This window comes from Boleophthalmus pectinirostris, unplaced genomic scaffold (assembly GCF_026225935.1).
Source record: "Boleophthalmus pectinirostris isolate CB_2022bp ecotype Guang Dong unplaced genomic scaffold, ASM2622593v1 HiC_scaffold_18, whole genome shotgun sequence".
Classification (NCBI taxonomy): Eukaryota; Metazoa; Chordata; class Actinopteri; order Gobiiformes; family Gobiidae; genus Boleophthalmus; species Boleophthalmus pectinirostris.
In genome coordinates, this window is record NW_026571133.1 from 43,968,196 (window position 1) to 43,984,517 (window position 16,322).

General features: G+C 43.6%; 1 protein-coding gene across 4 annotated transcripts; it reads right to left on the bottom strand.

Moving 5' to 3' along the window:
- Positions 1-844: 844 nt before the first annotated feature.
- Positions 845-15,810, bottom strand: recql (RecQ helicase-like). Of its 4 annotated transcripts, none has more exons than XR_008632211.1 (15): positions 15,561-15,809; positions 14,184-14,408; positions 11,298-11,477; positions 10,055-10,161; positions 8,586-8,784; positions 7,659-7,825; positions 6,941-7,022; positions 6,716-6,864; positions 6,115-6,232; positions 5,747-5,885; positions 5,393-5,484; positions 5,009-5,225; positions 3,477-3,600; positions 2,697-2,902; positions 2,090-2,230 (listed from the first exon to the last, which is right to left on the bottom strand). XR_008632211.1 is itself a non-coding variant. In XM_055153973.1 (15 exons), the coding sequence occupies exons 1-14, from the start codon at positions 15,580-15,582 to the stop codon at positions 2,792-2,794; spliced, it is 1,932 nt and encodes a 643-aa protein (XP_055009948.1). In that variant the 5' UTR covers positions 15,583-15,809; the 3' UTR covers positions 2,098-2,230; positions 2,770-2,791. The 4 variants fall into 4 exon arrangements, 3 of the variants coding, with proteins under 3 accessions (XP_055009947.1, XP_020793974.1, XP_055009948.1); XM_055153973.1 differs by having other exon boundaries at positions 2,098-2,230; positions 2,770-2,902; XM_055153972.1 differs by lacking the exon at positions 2,697-2,902 and having other exon boundaries at positions 845-2,230; positions 15,561-15,810.
- Between the last annotated feature and the right edge of the window lie 512 nt (positions 15,811-16,322).

Below are 16,322 nucleotides of genomic sequence, written 5' to 3' on the forward strand. Positions count from 1 at the left end.
TGAAGAACATGTGTAACTGTAATCACAGGAACATCAAGCTGCTTGGAGATGGTCTTATTGTCTTTATCTTTATCCTGCTTGTCTGTCATTTTCTTTCTAGTCTCCTGACACAGTTCTCTTCTTCTCTTTCTCTGGTCCATGTTCAGTGTTGTGTCCATCATGTCTCCAAACAGCACAATGACACATGTCGCCCTTTAAACAGACACACTGACTGAGGACAAGTTTGAAGAACCTGTGATGCAGATTAGAGACACACTGAAGTTTAACATGTCCCTATTGTTCAGTTATTTACAATCTTTTCTAAGGGAACCAACCATTTTTGTCCAGGCCAGTTTCATTAGCTTGTTTTTTTTAAATAACTGTGTTGAACAACAATTCAAAAGCAGTGTCTGATTTTCATTGGCTATTTTTCAGGAAATTTTGATTTATTATTGCTTATAACTCTAATAACTTGAAACTGAGAAATATGAGATATATAAAGATATATAGATATATTAGAATACTGAAACTGTCAAAATGAAATATTATATATTAGACCCCATATTATGCAAAATATTTTAACTTAGCTGGAGTTGTGTTTTGCTTTAGTCATCTGTAATCCATTATTAGTATTTTTTTAATGTTTATATCTCCAAAGCTCAAAATGCTCTGATCCACCTGTGCCATGCAGTGGTAGTTTTCAAGTTACCTTTTACCTTTAGTTCTTGTGAAGGTGTAGACTTTAAAAACAGAAAAGAGGACTTCCTATATGACCTCACAAAGTGGAACAGTGTTTTTTGTTTGAGTTCGGCCTAAATCTGCAGGGTTTGTGTGTTAAACTTGTGTGAATGACACAAAACACAACTCAGGTCTGTTTTTAATGAGGAAACTACATTATAACAGAGGTCAGACAACAGTGTAATAAGAGCCCAAAAACAGAAAAAACACTCCCACTCTCCTGCTGCTTATGTTTTGGAGTGAATCATTTTACAGGAGAATTATGACACCCTAACTCACCATGTCCACAGAGACGCAGAGATGCAACCCAAAAGCAGACACGCAACTCAGACACAGAGACGCAGCCCAAAAGCAGACACGCAACCCAAAAGTAGACACGCAACCTATAAGAGACGCAACCCAAAAGAGACGCAACCCAAAAGTAGACACACGACCCAGACACAGAGACGCAGTCTAGAAGCAGAGACAGGTACACAGGTACATCAGGACACAAAAGTTAGCTGCACTGTGCACTGTCCACAGCTCTGTGCGCAGGCTCAGAAGGACCAATATCTCATCTCACTCATACCAAGAGAAAGACTCCATACTCCACATCCATTTCAATAACACTGTAATAACGTTTTTGTAAAAACAATATAACATTAACAATAATTACAGAAGTTCTGATAGAGAGACTACTCTAAAATCATGATACCAGGTTTAGAATAATCTTTTTTTACATTAACAGGAACAAAACAAAACAAATTAGATGCTGCTTTTAGATTATGTATATAAACAGGTTTTAGTGTTTAACTCATGAAACAGATTAACAATGAAATCTAAATATGGACATCATTGACATCTAAAATGTCTTATATTAAAGCAAAATTCTACAAAAACAATAGACAATCAAGAGGCTCAGAGGTTCTGGTCCCCATCGTGCCGCAGAGGTCGGGCTCCGTCGTGCAGCAGAGGTCGGGCTCCGTCGTGCAGCAGAGGTCGGGCTCCGTCGTGCAGCAGAGGTCGGGCTCCGTCGTGCAGCAGAGGTCGGGCCCTGTTGTGCAGCAGTCAGATGGTGTGCTTGGTTGGTTGCAGAGGCACAGTTGTGTCCTCAGAGGAGCTTTTTGCGGGTGCTGAGCCTGCTCCACAGGCTGTGGGCCGACTGATTGACAGTGCACGACAAAAAGAGGCTCCTCAGGGGGCCACTGAGACAGCTCAGGGCCCCGTGCTCAGGGTCAGGTCCCACATCCTCATGGGACATGTAGTGTATCCTCCTGAGCTGTCGGTGGTAGTAGTTCCGCAGGTGGCACAGCTCCTCAGTGGGGCTGTCTGAGATGATTGACAGCTGTGAGGAGAGATGGGCAGGGACAGAGTTGCGTATACTGGGCTGTGGACAAGGTCTTTTCCTGTCCTCTCCTCTGTCCTCCTCCACAGATCTCTGTGTCTCTGTGTGTTCCTTATATCTACCCAGGCGCCTCTGCACCTGCTCCTGCTTGTGCACCTGCCGCACCTGCCCAGAGCTCCACTGCATGTCCTACAGGAAAGCACATACAGGCAGATAAAACACAGGGCCTATAACATTCATCTGGTTAGTTCAACATGCCAGATTAGAGGATATAGGGTCTGGTGTTAGGGCTGTGGGTATAGGGTCTGGTGTTAGGGCTGTGGGTATAGGGTCTGGTGTTAGGGCTGTGGGTATAGGGTCTGGTGTTAGGGCTGTGGGTATAGGGTCTGGTGTTAGGGCTGTGGGTATAGGGTCTGGTGTTAGGCTGTGGGTATAGGGTCTGGTGTTAGGGCTGTGGGTATAGGGTCTGGTGTTAGGGCTGTGGGTATAGGGTCTGGTGTTAGGGCTGTGGGTATAGGGTCTGGTGTTAGGGCTGTGGGTATAGGGTCTGGTGTTAGGGCTGTGGGTATAGGGTCTGGTGTTAGGCTGTGGGTATAGTTTAAAAATGACAGTGGTAGGAGTAATGCTTTTAGACTGGATCCACAAGGGAAGTTACTTGGACACAGTAGCTCAGTAGCAGAGTTGGGGCTGGTAGTTTTAGGTTGTGGTGCTGTGTGGCAGGACAGTACTTTGCTCCAGGGCAGGGCAGGGCTAGGGGAGTGCCCTCTTTGCCTTCTTGCTCTCAGGGCCGTCTCCTGCGTTTTGGCCTGACCGCTTTGGCTCTTTGCTCCTCTCTTTGTCACCCACAGCACACGGCTTTACCTGGAAGTTATCAACAGTCATTACCAATCCCTCTGGATTTCACATGAGATTCTACAGAAAATACAACCAGGTTTAGTTTGTCTAAACTGGTTATGACTCTAGATGGAGGGATGGAGGGTTCACTGTACCATGACCAAACAGATGAAACAAGGAGACAAGGGTGAGTGTGCAGGGTGCATAGGGCGAGTGCAAACACAAACCTACACAAAAACTGTCAATTGTTTGTGCTTCATTTGTGCTTCTTTATTAATTTGCTCTTCAATGAGTAGCAGTTTTTCCAAATGTTACTCTTGAGTAATTTCTTGGACCTCTACTTTGTGCGTGAGTAATATTATTTTCCAATAACATTACTTACTTGAGTACAAATTTTGGCTACTCTAACCACTTTTGAAAATAAGTAAATAAATAAAATAAAATAAAATCACAGTCTTGGTGTATGATAAGGCCTGTAGCTGAGACTGTGCAGTGTGTGCAGTGTGCAGCAGTGATGTGGGGGTGACATGTTTGAATGAACCATACAAAATAACATCTTGGGCTGGACAGGGGCTTGTGGTCACAAGTTTGCAGGACTCACCGCAGCTGCCCCCGGGGACCTCATGTTCATGCTCAGTCTGTGGTTGGAGCTCTTGAGGAGGGGAGCTTTCCGGCCCAGTTTGAGGTAGAAGTGTGTGGTGTAGGGCGTGAAGCTGAAGTCCTCCCTGAAGGAAACACCAGAGCTGTTAGTACAGACAGACACAGCATGGGCCAGTACTCTGTGCCCTGTGGGGGATATCCACACACTAGACATTTTTAAACGAGAGGGGGGGGGGGGAGTTCACCATTTTTGCGCTTTCTACCATGATAAAATGTTGTTCCCTCATCAAAATCATGCCTGAAGAAGTTTTAGATGTCATCTATGCATGTTTGAGTATTTTAGCAATCTCTCCCAGGCCCTACTCTAACCTTCCTTAGGGGTAGCTATAAGATTCTGTGCAATGCTCCATCCACAAGCTTACATCCCACACGACAATTCTCCATAAATATTCAAAACGTGAATTGTACAAAGAAACTTGACAAACTTGATGCGATGTGCAGTATGCAGGATGCATGTTGAGTGTGCTGTGACAGCTCTGAGGGGGCATAAAATATTTTCCAGATAAAACATTGACATTTGCAGCTTATTTTTCCTAAAAACCATGAAAGATGAGTGGGGCAGTAATACTGTGAGGGTAACAATGTAGAAGTGAGTGTTCACTGTAGGGATGCAACAATACAGTTTTCCCATGATTCGCTACATATCTCAATACACGGGTCACGATATTGATTTAATTTCAATACGTTTTAAGATGCAAAAAAAAATATAAAAAATCATGTAATTTTTTTCTGCTAATGAGTATAATATAAAAACAATATGATATTAATGAAACATTACATACAATACACACAATACACTACAGTAGAACTACTACTAAAGTTATGGTTCATAGGTTAAGTGTTGTTCAATTCATTTGGTTCAATGATTTATAGCACAAAATTTTTATTCAGTGAAAATAAGAACAGACTTTTCTCTGTTATACTTTATAATATACCAGTCTATTCTTAATATAGACTGTAGGGGAGTTACACACTGTCCTGCTACAGTCTGTGATACACAGCATTCTCCCATTCTCTTTCTGGATACTAAAACTATATTATAATATATAATATATATATATATAATATATAATGCAGAAATGTCTCAACAGACTGTTTTCTAAGTAAAACGTATGAGATACAGAGTCTGAAAAAAACACTGTGTATATCGTACACATGTATCACAGGTGCGAATAGGAGAGCATTTGATTAAAGCTGATGTGAAGGCAAAAGCGATTCTAAAGTATTTAAAAGTGAATGTCTTTGTCATTCCTGGGTCTATTAACGTAAAGTAAAAAGTGAGTGTAAGTCCATATGGAGCTGTTTTCTTGCTGCATCTGAGGAAGGTGATAACCCTTTTCCTTTCAGACCAAAATAAATGACAACAGAGCGCATTGGAGGGACACCTGCATATTGACCGAACATGTGTATCGCATTGTGACACCAGTTTCGAACGATTCGATATATATCGTTGTATCTCTAGTTGAGTGTGACCTGAGGTATCCGAGCAGCAGCATGTGCACCAGCACGGCCTCGGCGTGGTGCCGTCCCAGTGTGGTGCTCTGGATCATCTTCCTGTGTTTGGCCGGGCCCTTCCCGCTCCAGGCCTCCAGCAGCTTCAGGGGAGTCAGCCTCTCGTCCTGAGACGCAGCCAGCTCCAGGATCTGCACCACCTGCCGCGCATGAGGACTGATATCCACCGAGGTGTATTCTAGAGGGGAGAAAAGCAGAGGGTTAATAAGGGCCAACCATTAGAGTAGTGACGTCACGGTACCACATACCAGCCAGATCATAAGTACTTTACATTTAGGTTCATTTATTGGGAATGTCCAGCCAGAGAAGTCAAACCAGAGCAGTCTAATAGTGAAAAAGACACACCGTTTCCATGGCGACAGGTGTCACACATCTGGTTGCAGTCCTTCTTGTCCCACACTTCATCAAAGTGAACAGCCATGAGAGAGCGCCGACACCTGCCAGCACAACAGTTACTGTCACATGGACGTCACATTTTAACATGTTCTTAGGCATCAATAAATTATCTAGCTGTGTGGTTGTGGTCAGGTCATGATGAGGTTTCACTCTGTTCCTCTGAGGGAAGTCCAGGAAGTACTCTTTTATCTCTTTTTACACAAACACAAGTCAGGTCAATCCCAACCCTTGTCTTAGCCTGTTATTACAATGTTTTTATGATTTTATATTAAAAGAGTTTTTATGAAGGGGGGTGCATTGTACCTGTCCACATTCTGGCAGTAGTCCACCATCTGCAGCAGCTTCTGTTGGCCCACGTTCTCCATGACCACCATAGTGCTGATCCTGAAGATATCTGCAAAGCCATAGTAGACGACGCAGTCTGCTGGCTGGTCGTCTCGACCTGCGACACACAAATACAAGTGTAAGTACAGTGGCTAAGGCATGATGCTTCACCCATATTGCCTTGTATGAATGTGGTGTGTGCACAAATGATTGGTGGTGGTCGAAGGACCAATGGCGCAGATTGGCAGCCTAGCTTCTGTCAGTCTGCCACAGGGCACGTGTGGCTACAAAAGTAGCTTACCACCACAAAGTGTGGAGTGAATAATAACACACACACACACACAGACCTGCGCGGCCGCTCTCCTGGTAGTAGTTCTCGATGGACTTGCTGATGGTGTGGTGGATCACGAAGCGGACGTTGGGCTTGTCTATGCCCATGCCAAAGGCCACTGTGGCCACCACCACCTGACAACACACAGGCCCCCCAACACCCACATCACATCACATCACATCACTAGAAACACCATTATGAAGTTATCCATTTGGAGCAGCCTTTAGCATATCCTTCAGTTGGAGAGCTTCTCCTGATGCCATGTAAATGTAGTAAGTTGAGCAACACAAAATGATCACATACAAAAGATTTAAATGGTCAACAATGTATCAAGATATGGAAGATAAACTTCAAGATAATAAAGACTTGCATTTGTGCTTAGTTATTATTTAAGTTTTAGTTCCACTTCTTCCACTCCTAACATCTCTCTTATTATTTTAGCCTCTGCAGAGAGAGTGTTTAAGTCACTCTAGGCCTGTAATTGCCATAAACGTCACACTACATCAGCCAGACATGATGTAGCCATGTGACTTCATGATTGTATCATTTGGAATGGTGGAGTCAAAGTGCCCCTGAGCCTCTGCTCTGCTCTGCACCCAGACCACAGCAGCTCTTGCCTGTATCTTGTTGGAGGTCCATTTGCGATGGACTCTGGACTTGTCATTAGCGTCCATGTTGGCGTGGTATGGGTAAGCCACGATGTCCCGCTTCTGTAGCTCAGAGGACACGGTCTCTGCGTCCTTCTGGGAGAAGACATAAACAATCCCTGAGGACACAGGAGTGAGAGAATGAGCAGTGTACAGCAGTGTATCCCATCAGGCCTGTGTTTGGGTCCTCTGTACCTGACTGGCCCTGGTATTTTTTCGTGATCAATGAGGCTATGTCATTTAAAGATGTGTCACTGTCTGAAGCTTTGAATCGCACCTGCAAAAAAAGAAAAAAACAAAAGACTGTAAAAAAGGTTGTAAAATGCTTTTAAAGTGCTCTGTATTATTTGCTGGATTTAATATGCATTTTTTTATATTACTATTTTTTTTAAAGAGCTGATGTATTGTAAAAAAATATATACTAAAATTTTTAAAAATGTAAAAAGTAAGGATTGGGTCTACAAACTTGTCATATTATTAAACCCGTAAGTCCTTTCAACAGACAACAATCACAAATTTGTGTTTGAGTAAGGTATTGAGGCTATTCTGAAAAACAAATGTTTACCTTAGTTTGTTTCCCTGAATTTTGTGTCAGTTTTTGTTTTATGTATTACAGAGATATTAACCATAAAAAAGGTCAAACAGTTGCAGTTTGACTTTTAAAAGGTAAATCTGATCACAGACTCTGACCACACATGCCTGTGGAGCATGGGAGATCGCAGGTAATACCAGAGGCTCTAGTGAAAACTGTTATTGTGTCTTTAGGCAAGACATTTCACTCAAATGCTCTGGCTGTCATGACCAGTGTGATATAAATCCAATGTAGCATTATTATTAAAATGAGTCCCGCTGTAGAAATCATCTACAGAAGTGATTGTTCGAGTGAGAGGAGCAGAGGGAGCAGAGCGAGCACCTCATAGTAGAGGTTGGTGCGGTTGAAGGAGGCAGTTAGGGTGATGGGGCGTGACACATTCAAGATCTTCTCACAGTCCTGGAGCACACTGGAGGTGGCTGTAGCAGTCAGGCCTAACAGAGGGACCAGGGGGAACTGTCTCTTCAGGATGCCCAGCAGCTTGTAATCTGCAGCACACAAAGACACAGAGAGACAATTATAGGTCATTGTTTATCTATATAAATAATTACTAGTAGAAACCACTTTTTGAGTTTACTAGTTATTACTTATTTATTATTAATTTGTATAGAAAAAGTCTTAAGTGATAGGAATATAAAAAGCACAAAAATGCAAATTATTCATTACATTGCTCTAACCGCATGAATGATGAGGATTATGGACTTCTATTTTGCTTTATTACTTATTTGTGAGGTCTGCTCCCTCTAAACTCCATGAAAACATGCAATGTGACAGAAGAGTCCAAATGTGGAGTTTTCCTGATCATTTCTATATTTCTGTCCTCAAATCCTGTTCATTATAACTGCATGTTTCAATGAGCATGTCAGAAAAAGCTACTAAAAGCTGCTTGAGTTTGTGCTTTTTTCAGATGTAATTCCCTCTGTTGCTGGGATTCATTTCAACCCTGAGAGATCCCATCTCTACTCAATAAAGAGTAAAAGGTTGTTGCTGACTTGAAAACAATGGCCTGATGACATTACAAGGTGGAACAGAGTATTTTGAGCTTTGGAGATTAGACAGACTCAACCCTTGAAGACGTCTGCGTGGGCTGAATAAAGCAGAACACTAGTCCGGGTACGTCTTTAATGAGACATCGTTCTAAAATTCTAATATTATGTGTAATACAGGACCTTTAAAGACCTGTAACAATGCAAAGAATGCATAATATTTGCTTTTTAATGGTTGATGTAGGGACAGATCAGGTCTCACCAGGCCTGAAGTCATGGCCCCACTGGCTGCAGCAGTGCACCTCATCCACGGCCACACGGCTCAGCAGCTGGGCCTTGTATGCCTTCTCCAGACGTGACATCAGTAGCTTGCTCTTGGCGATCTTTTCCGGGGTCACGTAGATCAGCTTAAAGGGGCTCTTAGGCTCGGTCATGGCTGCCATCACTGTTTTAGCATGCTCCTGAAGGCAACACACAAAAGACATGGTTGAAATTGTTCTTTGTGTGTCTGACTAAAATTATTTGTAGCTCTAGTTAGTGCTGTCAAATGATTAAAAAATTTAGAGATTAATTAATTATGATCTGTAATTAATTAATCTCTTTTTTAATCTCACCTAAAAATTGCTGAGAAAAGCTTCAACTTGAGGCATTTTCATTTGAATTCATTATTACATTATTTTCATACTATCATCAACGTTTTTATATAAGTATCATCATTATTACTGTTACTAATCTGCATAAATAAACTCAACTTTACAACATATAAACATCACCACTCTAGAGCCACATCAGCCTGTTTGACATTATAATGTGTTTAATGCAGCTTTTCACAAGTCTCACAGAAACAAAACTTAAAACTGCATGGCTAATTTGCATAAACTAAGCAGAGGAATGAAGAAGAAAAAAAACAAAAAAACGCTTGTGTCGCTGATATGGTTCAACTTCTACTAAAGGACATGACTCAGTGGAATATGAGTGTTCTTTCTGTGACAGAGGGATGTTGATGGTGAAGGTGAGTCTGTTTTGTGTGTATGTCGTGATGTTTTCAGAGATCAGACGTGTGCAGGTTTATCACAAATGCGGCAAGAATGGGAATAAAATTTTAATTCTTTGCGGGAGCGAGCAGAGCAGGACTGCACAGTGACTGTGTCCTAACAACACATAAAAACAGATTTTATAATAAGGCAACTCGCGAACAGAAACAGTAAAGTTAGAGATTAAAAATAAGATTAACACGATTAAAAAACATAACTCTCTAAATATGACTTTAATTAATTCATCGCAATTAACGTGATAATTTGACACCCCTAATTCTAGTCAATGGTTATTCTTCAGTTTTACATTTTCCATGGAAATAGACTGTGGAACATTATAGCCAAAGGAACATTTCCATGGAAACAAACATGACGAGGCCTTCCTCCAGGCTAATAAGAGTCAGGTTTGTGGAGATACAAGTCCACTCACAGCAATAATGCTTTTTATGTTTTTAGTGCAATAAAAACTGTTTAGAATTTGGCTAAATGTTACGTAGTAGAGCTTTAAACTAGGAAACACTACTGTAAGCAATGTGTTAAATAGTTTCTCTTCAAAATATTCAGTCACAAACAATGTTCTCATTGTAGACATGCTCATGAAAGTAGTAGATGACAGCTTTGGCATGTCACCATTTGAAACATGATGCTCCACTCCTCTCCTCTTTTCTAGAGTGATGTGCACTAATGCTGGTGTTACCTTGGTGCTGGAGGCGTTGAGCATGGCAGCAGGTACCTCCAGAGAACGCAAGAACATGATCTGATCCTCCATGAGCGAGACCAGAGGAGTGACCACCAGTGTGAAGCCTGCACACAGACAACACACACATGGCACCTGTACCAATACTGGTATTGAATATCGGTGCCGATCCACAAACATCTGCAGATCGTCAGTTCAGCTGATATCCTGGTTGGAATCTTAACTGGCTGATGTAAGCCCAGGACATCTCAGAATGTTTGAAGTTTAATTCATGCAAAGCTGTTCAGCAGTTACTTTCATAAAAGTTACATAACACAATCGGATCAATTTTGACATTTTCAGTCCCAAACAAAACAAAACAAAATCTGCAGAATTGTGTTCCAACTATGAGGAAACTAACAGAATCAATCAATAAAAAAAAATAAAAATAAAATCGATGAACAAAAAAATAATAAAATCAGTACATAAAGGCAGTACTAAAAAAAATAAATTAGAAAGTAGAACGTAAAAGTAGAAAAACAATTGTCCACTGCCTCCAGTGGCCTCTGCAATTTCAAGTACTACATGACATCCCACATGACTGGTTAGTAAGGAGACAAGGGAGGAGACAAATAAAGATACAAGGCAGCACTACATTTTCATGACTTATTTTAAACAAAGTAATACTAGTATAGTCATGTAATACAGAGTAAAGATGCAAACTAATGCTAATGGAGATGTTAAAGGCACAAAGAAGGAGATAATCAAGGAGGCAAGGGAGGAGGCTGTAAGGATGTAAGGACAGAAAGGAGAGGAGAGAGAAGAAAAGGAGGGAGGCGATGAGACTGATGAGGAAGTGCATAGGCACCAGTGATCAGGCTCCAGCAGTACCTGTCCTCCGTCAGTACCTGTCCTCCGTCAGTACCTGTGCTCCGTCAGTACCTGTCCTCCGTCAGTACCTGTCCTCCGTCAGTACCTGTCCTCCGTCAGTACCTGTCCTCCGTCAGTACCTGTCCTCCGTCAGTACCTGTGCTCCGTCAGTACCTGTGCTCCGTCAGTACTGTGCTCCGTCAGTACCTGTGCTCCGTCAGTACCTGTGCTCCGTCAGTACCTGTGCTCCGTCAGTAACTGTCCTCCGTCAGTACCTGTGCTCCGTCAGTACCTGTGCTCCGTCAGTAGCTGTCCTCCGTCAGTAGCTGTCCTCCGTCAGTACCTGTCCTCCGTCAGTACCTGTCCTCCGTCAGTACCTGTCCTCCGTCAGTACCTGTGCTGCAGAGCGCGGGCAGCTGGTAGCACAGACTCTTGCCCCGGCCTGTGGGCATGACGAGGAACAGGTCTCTGGAGGACATGGTCAGGTTTATGGCTCTCAGCTGCAGAGGCCGGAACTGATGCAGGCGGAACGTGTCCTGTAGGTGGCGCTGTGCTTCATCTGACCAGGGGAAATCTGCACACAGAAGAGAAAGGCAGCCATCAGCAACTTTGTGTGAATGATAGTTTGTGTTCTTAGTAATATGTACTAGTACATCTAAAAAAAATAAAAATTAATTAATAAAAAAATATATATTTTATGTCACTTATTTTGGAAAGTCAAACCAATATATTATATAGACCAGCGGTTTTCAATAGGTGAGGTGACACAGATGACCTAAACCGGGAGGACTAAACCGGGACTGAACTAGGAATAAAACAGGACTAAATGAGGACTAAACCAGAACTGAACCAGAACTGAACCAGGACTGAACCAGGACTGAGAGTCAGGACAGGCCCGGAGGTGCGCCCGCGTGGACTGTCAGGTGTCCACAGGCGAGAGAACCCGTGCAGCTCCACACCTCACAGAGCTAAGCGCACCAGTCGCCCGATTGCGCTTTGTGGACACCCTGCTCTGTGGGCTCGGGGTAGAGCACTGCTCTCCCATGGGTTTCCAGCGGGTCCCAACGCAAAATAGTGCAGCATGGGACACATTTTGAAAGCTCACTGCAGCCGCGGGCGGGAGCGGGATTGCACAATGTGAAAGCAGGTGGGTGGGATGATAAACTGCAGACCCGCAAACTAAATATGAGTGTAAAGTCCATCCATCCATTTTCTTCCGCTTATCCGGAGCCGGGTCAGGGGGGCAGCAGTTTAAGCAGGGACTCCCAGACTTCCTTCACCCCAGACACTTCCTCCAGCTCCTCCAAGGGGACCCCGAGGTGTTTCCTGGCCAGCCCAGAGACATAGTCCCTCCAGCGTGTCCTGGGTCTTCCCCAGGGCCTCCTTCCTGTGGGACATGCCCGGAACACCTCCCGAGGGAAACACCCAGGAGGCATCTGGCCTGAGCCACCTCATGTGGAAGAGCAGCGGCTCTACTCCAAGCTCCTCCTGTGTGACTGAACTCCTCACCTTATCTCTAAGGGAGCGCCCAGCCACCCTGTGGAGGAAACTCATTTTGACCACTTGTATTGGCGATCTCGTCCTTTCTTTCATTACCCAGAGCTCATGACCCTAGGTGACAGTAGGAACGTAGACTGACCGGTAAATCGAGAGCTTCACCTTTTGGCTCAACTCGTTCTTCACCACAACGGTCCTGTAGACGCTGCAATGATCCGCCTGTTAACACCTCATCCTCTGTCTTCCCTCACTCGTGAACAAGACCCCGAGATACTTGAACTCCTCCACTTGACGCAAGGACTCTCCACCCACCCGGAGAGGGCAAGACACCTTTTTCCATTCAAGAACCACGACCTTGGATTTGGAGAAGCTGATCTTCATCCCAGCCGCTTCACACTCGGCTGCAAACTGCTCCAGTGCACATTGCAGGTCCTGGCCTGATGAAGCCAACAGCACAACATCCTCTGCGAACAGCAGAAATGAGATCCTGTGGTTCCCAAATCCGGACCCCCTCCGGCCCCTGACTGCGCCTAGAAATTCTGTCCATAAATACAATGAACAGAACCGGTGACAAAGGGCAGCCCTGGGAGAGTCCAACATGCACCGGGAAGAGGTCTTGACTTACTGCCAGCAATAAACATAGCTCCTGCTCTGGTCATACAGGGACTGGACAGCCCTTAGCAAAGGGCCCCGGACCCCATACTCCCAGAGCACCCCCCACAGGACACCACGAGGAACATGATCGAATGCCTTCTCCAGATCCACAAAGCACATGTGGACTGTTTGGGCAAACTCCCATGAACCCTGGAGCACCCGATGGAGAGTGTAGAGCTGGTCCAGTGTTCCACGACCAGGACCAAAACCTCCTTCCTCCTCCTGGATCCAAGGTTCCAGTATCAGCCAGATTCTCCTCTCCAGTACCCTGGAATAGACCTTACCGTGGAGGCTGAGGAGTGTGATTCCCCTGTAGTTGGAACACACCCTCCGGTCCCCCTTCTTATACAGAGGGACCAACACCCCAGTTTGCCAGTCCAGAGGTACTGTTCCCGATCACCACGTGATGTTGAAGAGGCATGTCAGCCATGACCCACAACATCCAGAGACTTAAGATACTCAGGATATATCTCATCCCGGAGCCTTGCCACCAAGGAGCTTACCAACCATCTCAGTTACTTCAGCCAGGGTGATGGATGAGTCCGTCTCCGAGTCCCCAGCCTCGGCTTAATCCTTGGAAGATGTGCGGTGGGATTGAGGAGATCCTCAAAGTACTCCTTCCACTGCCCGACAACATCCCCAGTCAAGGTCAACAGCTGTCCCCCCACACTGTAAACAGTGTTGGTGAAGAACTGCTTCCCTCTCCTGAGGTGCCGGATGGTTTGCCAGAATCTCTTTGAAGCCGTCTGATAGTCCTGTTCTATGGCCTCTCCGAACTTCTCCCAGCCCCTTAGAAGTCAAGCGAGCCAACAAGGCCCGATAGGACTCTTTCTTCAGCCTGATCCCTTACTTCTGACATCCACCACTGGATTTGGGGACTGCCGCAGCGACAGGCACTAGAGACCTTATTTTTTTTAATCATTTAATGTAAGATGATGTAATCCCTTTAAATGGGATTTAAAAAAGATGTATCCAGTCTGATTGCTCAGCATGGAGTGTTGGCTTGCACATGTTCTGAGAAGCCACTTTAAAAACCATAAACCTGCCCCTATGAATGCATACAGATGGTTAAGGCAAGATTTAGAAACAAACATCCTTTTAGTTTTTTAAGAACAAGCCGAGTTTGTACCTGCTCTGTCGTAGCGCTCCAGCTCCTGTTTGGTGATGGCCGGTGCTCCCTGTGAAGAAGAGGAAGAGGAGGAGGAGGAGGTCCCGTGCCCGGACCCTTCCTCCAGCTGGGACAGCAAAGCTTTGCGCACAGACTCCAGCTCTTCCTGCCTCTTCAGCAGTTCTGAGATCTGCTCCTCCACCCGCTGGAGCTCTACCTCCACTTGCTGTAGCTCTGCATGCACATCTGCAACAACACACAAATACTCCAGCACACAAAAGTATTGAACATCAGACACCATTTGAAACTAGATAGTAATCTGAGCTAAAACATTCACAGGACAAAATTGGGCTTTCCTGAACAGTTTTACCAGAAGTATAAGAGTACATGAGTAGATTTGTGGGGTAAACTTTGAGTAGATATTTCAACTTGTACTTGTAATTGAGTGTAATTCTAGCCATGTAATTGCAATTAGTTACATTTAGAGTACTGAACGATTCCTAAGTGGTCCGATCCATATCTGTCTCTGCTCCTTTTTATATTGAAAAACTTACATAACAGCACTGTATCGCCTGCTGTGATTGGTCAGAGTTCAGAGAATACGTGGATTCAGGTCTAGAACAAGATCAAGTTTTGTATAAAAGTGTGACCTAAATGCTTCTAATATTTTGTTAAAAAGGAGCTAGTAAGGCAAAGGAGACATTCAATTTGTCTACTGGACAAACTTTATTTAGGTTGAAAACGTTTTGCAGCTCATCCAAGCTGATTCTTCAGTTTCGCAGTTTGGATGAGCTGCCAAACATTTTCAACCTAAATAAACCTTTGTCCAGCTGAGAAATAGAATTTCTCCTTTGCCATAGATTCTACCTGGACGACTGAGGGATTCTACACACATCTTGAGAAGGAACTAGTAACTAATACTCCGAATAGAATTTTTTATGAATACTTTTTACTTTTACTTAAGTACAATTTTGGCAGCAGTATTTATACTTGTAATTGGGTACATCATCAGCCATGTACTTTTACTTGACTACACATGTACTCTGTACTCTTTCCACCACAGCTTAAAGGCTCATTGTGCAACTTTTCTGGTGGGGGGCCTGTCACCTGCTTGTTTCTATGGAGATGTCATTGCTCTGCCTGGAATGTTCCACAGTATGACATTAAACCTTACTCAATAAAAAAAAAAAAAAAAAAAAAAGAAGAGAAAAAGAAAAGAAAAACACTGACTATTGTATCCACAGATCTGACCAGTAACTTGGTCTGGTTTGGCCTCCATGAAGAAAGTGAAACATTCCAAACAGAGTAAGAACATCTCCATGGAGAAAAGCATTTGACGGAACCTCCACCAGAAAAGTTACACAATGCACTCTATTTGAAATAAATTACCAGACTTACCACCATCTTCACCAGCGTCCATGACTCTAAACTCACACAGACCAAGCACCTTGCTCTTGTCTACTCAAGCAGGACTGTCTCTGGATAATTATGATTAAGTGGCTCATGGGAAACACAGTGGAGTTCGTACTTATGGAGATTATAGCAGATAGATGTGTAGCAGGTCTGTAAAGTATTGGATCATTGTCTTCTGGAGGTCTGTTGTGCGTTTCCAGCCGAGGTTGTGAGGCGTGGGACCCGGGACGGATGCTCCAACCACGTGGCTTTAAAATCCACAGACCAGGGCGGATATTACACTTTCACGTTTTGTACTGCGCGTCTGCGAAACGTAAAATAATCAAACCTATATGTCATATATTCGAGAAATTATACATGGCATGATATGTGATTAATTGTGGGTTTTATTAAAGCAAGGTAGCTATTTATCAATCTTCTGACGCGTTTAAAAAGCCTTGGAGCGACTTTGCGGGGACGAGTTTTTGGTTTTCTTTAGTGTTCTTAAACGCGTCACTGTATTTTTGCGGAAATGACCCGCGTTGCCAATTTTTTATTTATTATTTTTTTTAAACAGAAAATAAACAAATACAAACAAACAAACAATACTAGACCAGCCACAGCCAAAGGTCACACATAACCAAAGTTCACGTTAACAAAAAAAAGTATAAATTAAATTGTTCAGAATTTTAACCTCTTTGGAACTGGGTGATAAGTGGATGGTTTTCTTATAATATTGTATTTCGGAAACAAGTTCTTGTTTTTTTC

Excerpts from the sequence above, each read along its gene's own strand:
- recql (XM_055153972.1), bottom strand. The coding sequence starts at position 15,582 with ATGGACGCTGGTGAAGATGGTG. Across the intron at positions 11,478-14,183 it reads GGAGCGCTACGACAGAGCAG|ATTTCCCCTGGTCAGATGAA; the intron begins GTACAAACTCGG and ends TTCTGTGTGCAG. Across the intron at positions 3,601-5,008 it reads CTGCTGCTCGGATACCTCAG|GGAGGACTTCAGCTTCACGC; the intron begins GTCACACTCAAC and ends TGTTTCCTTCAG.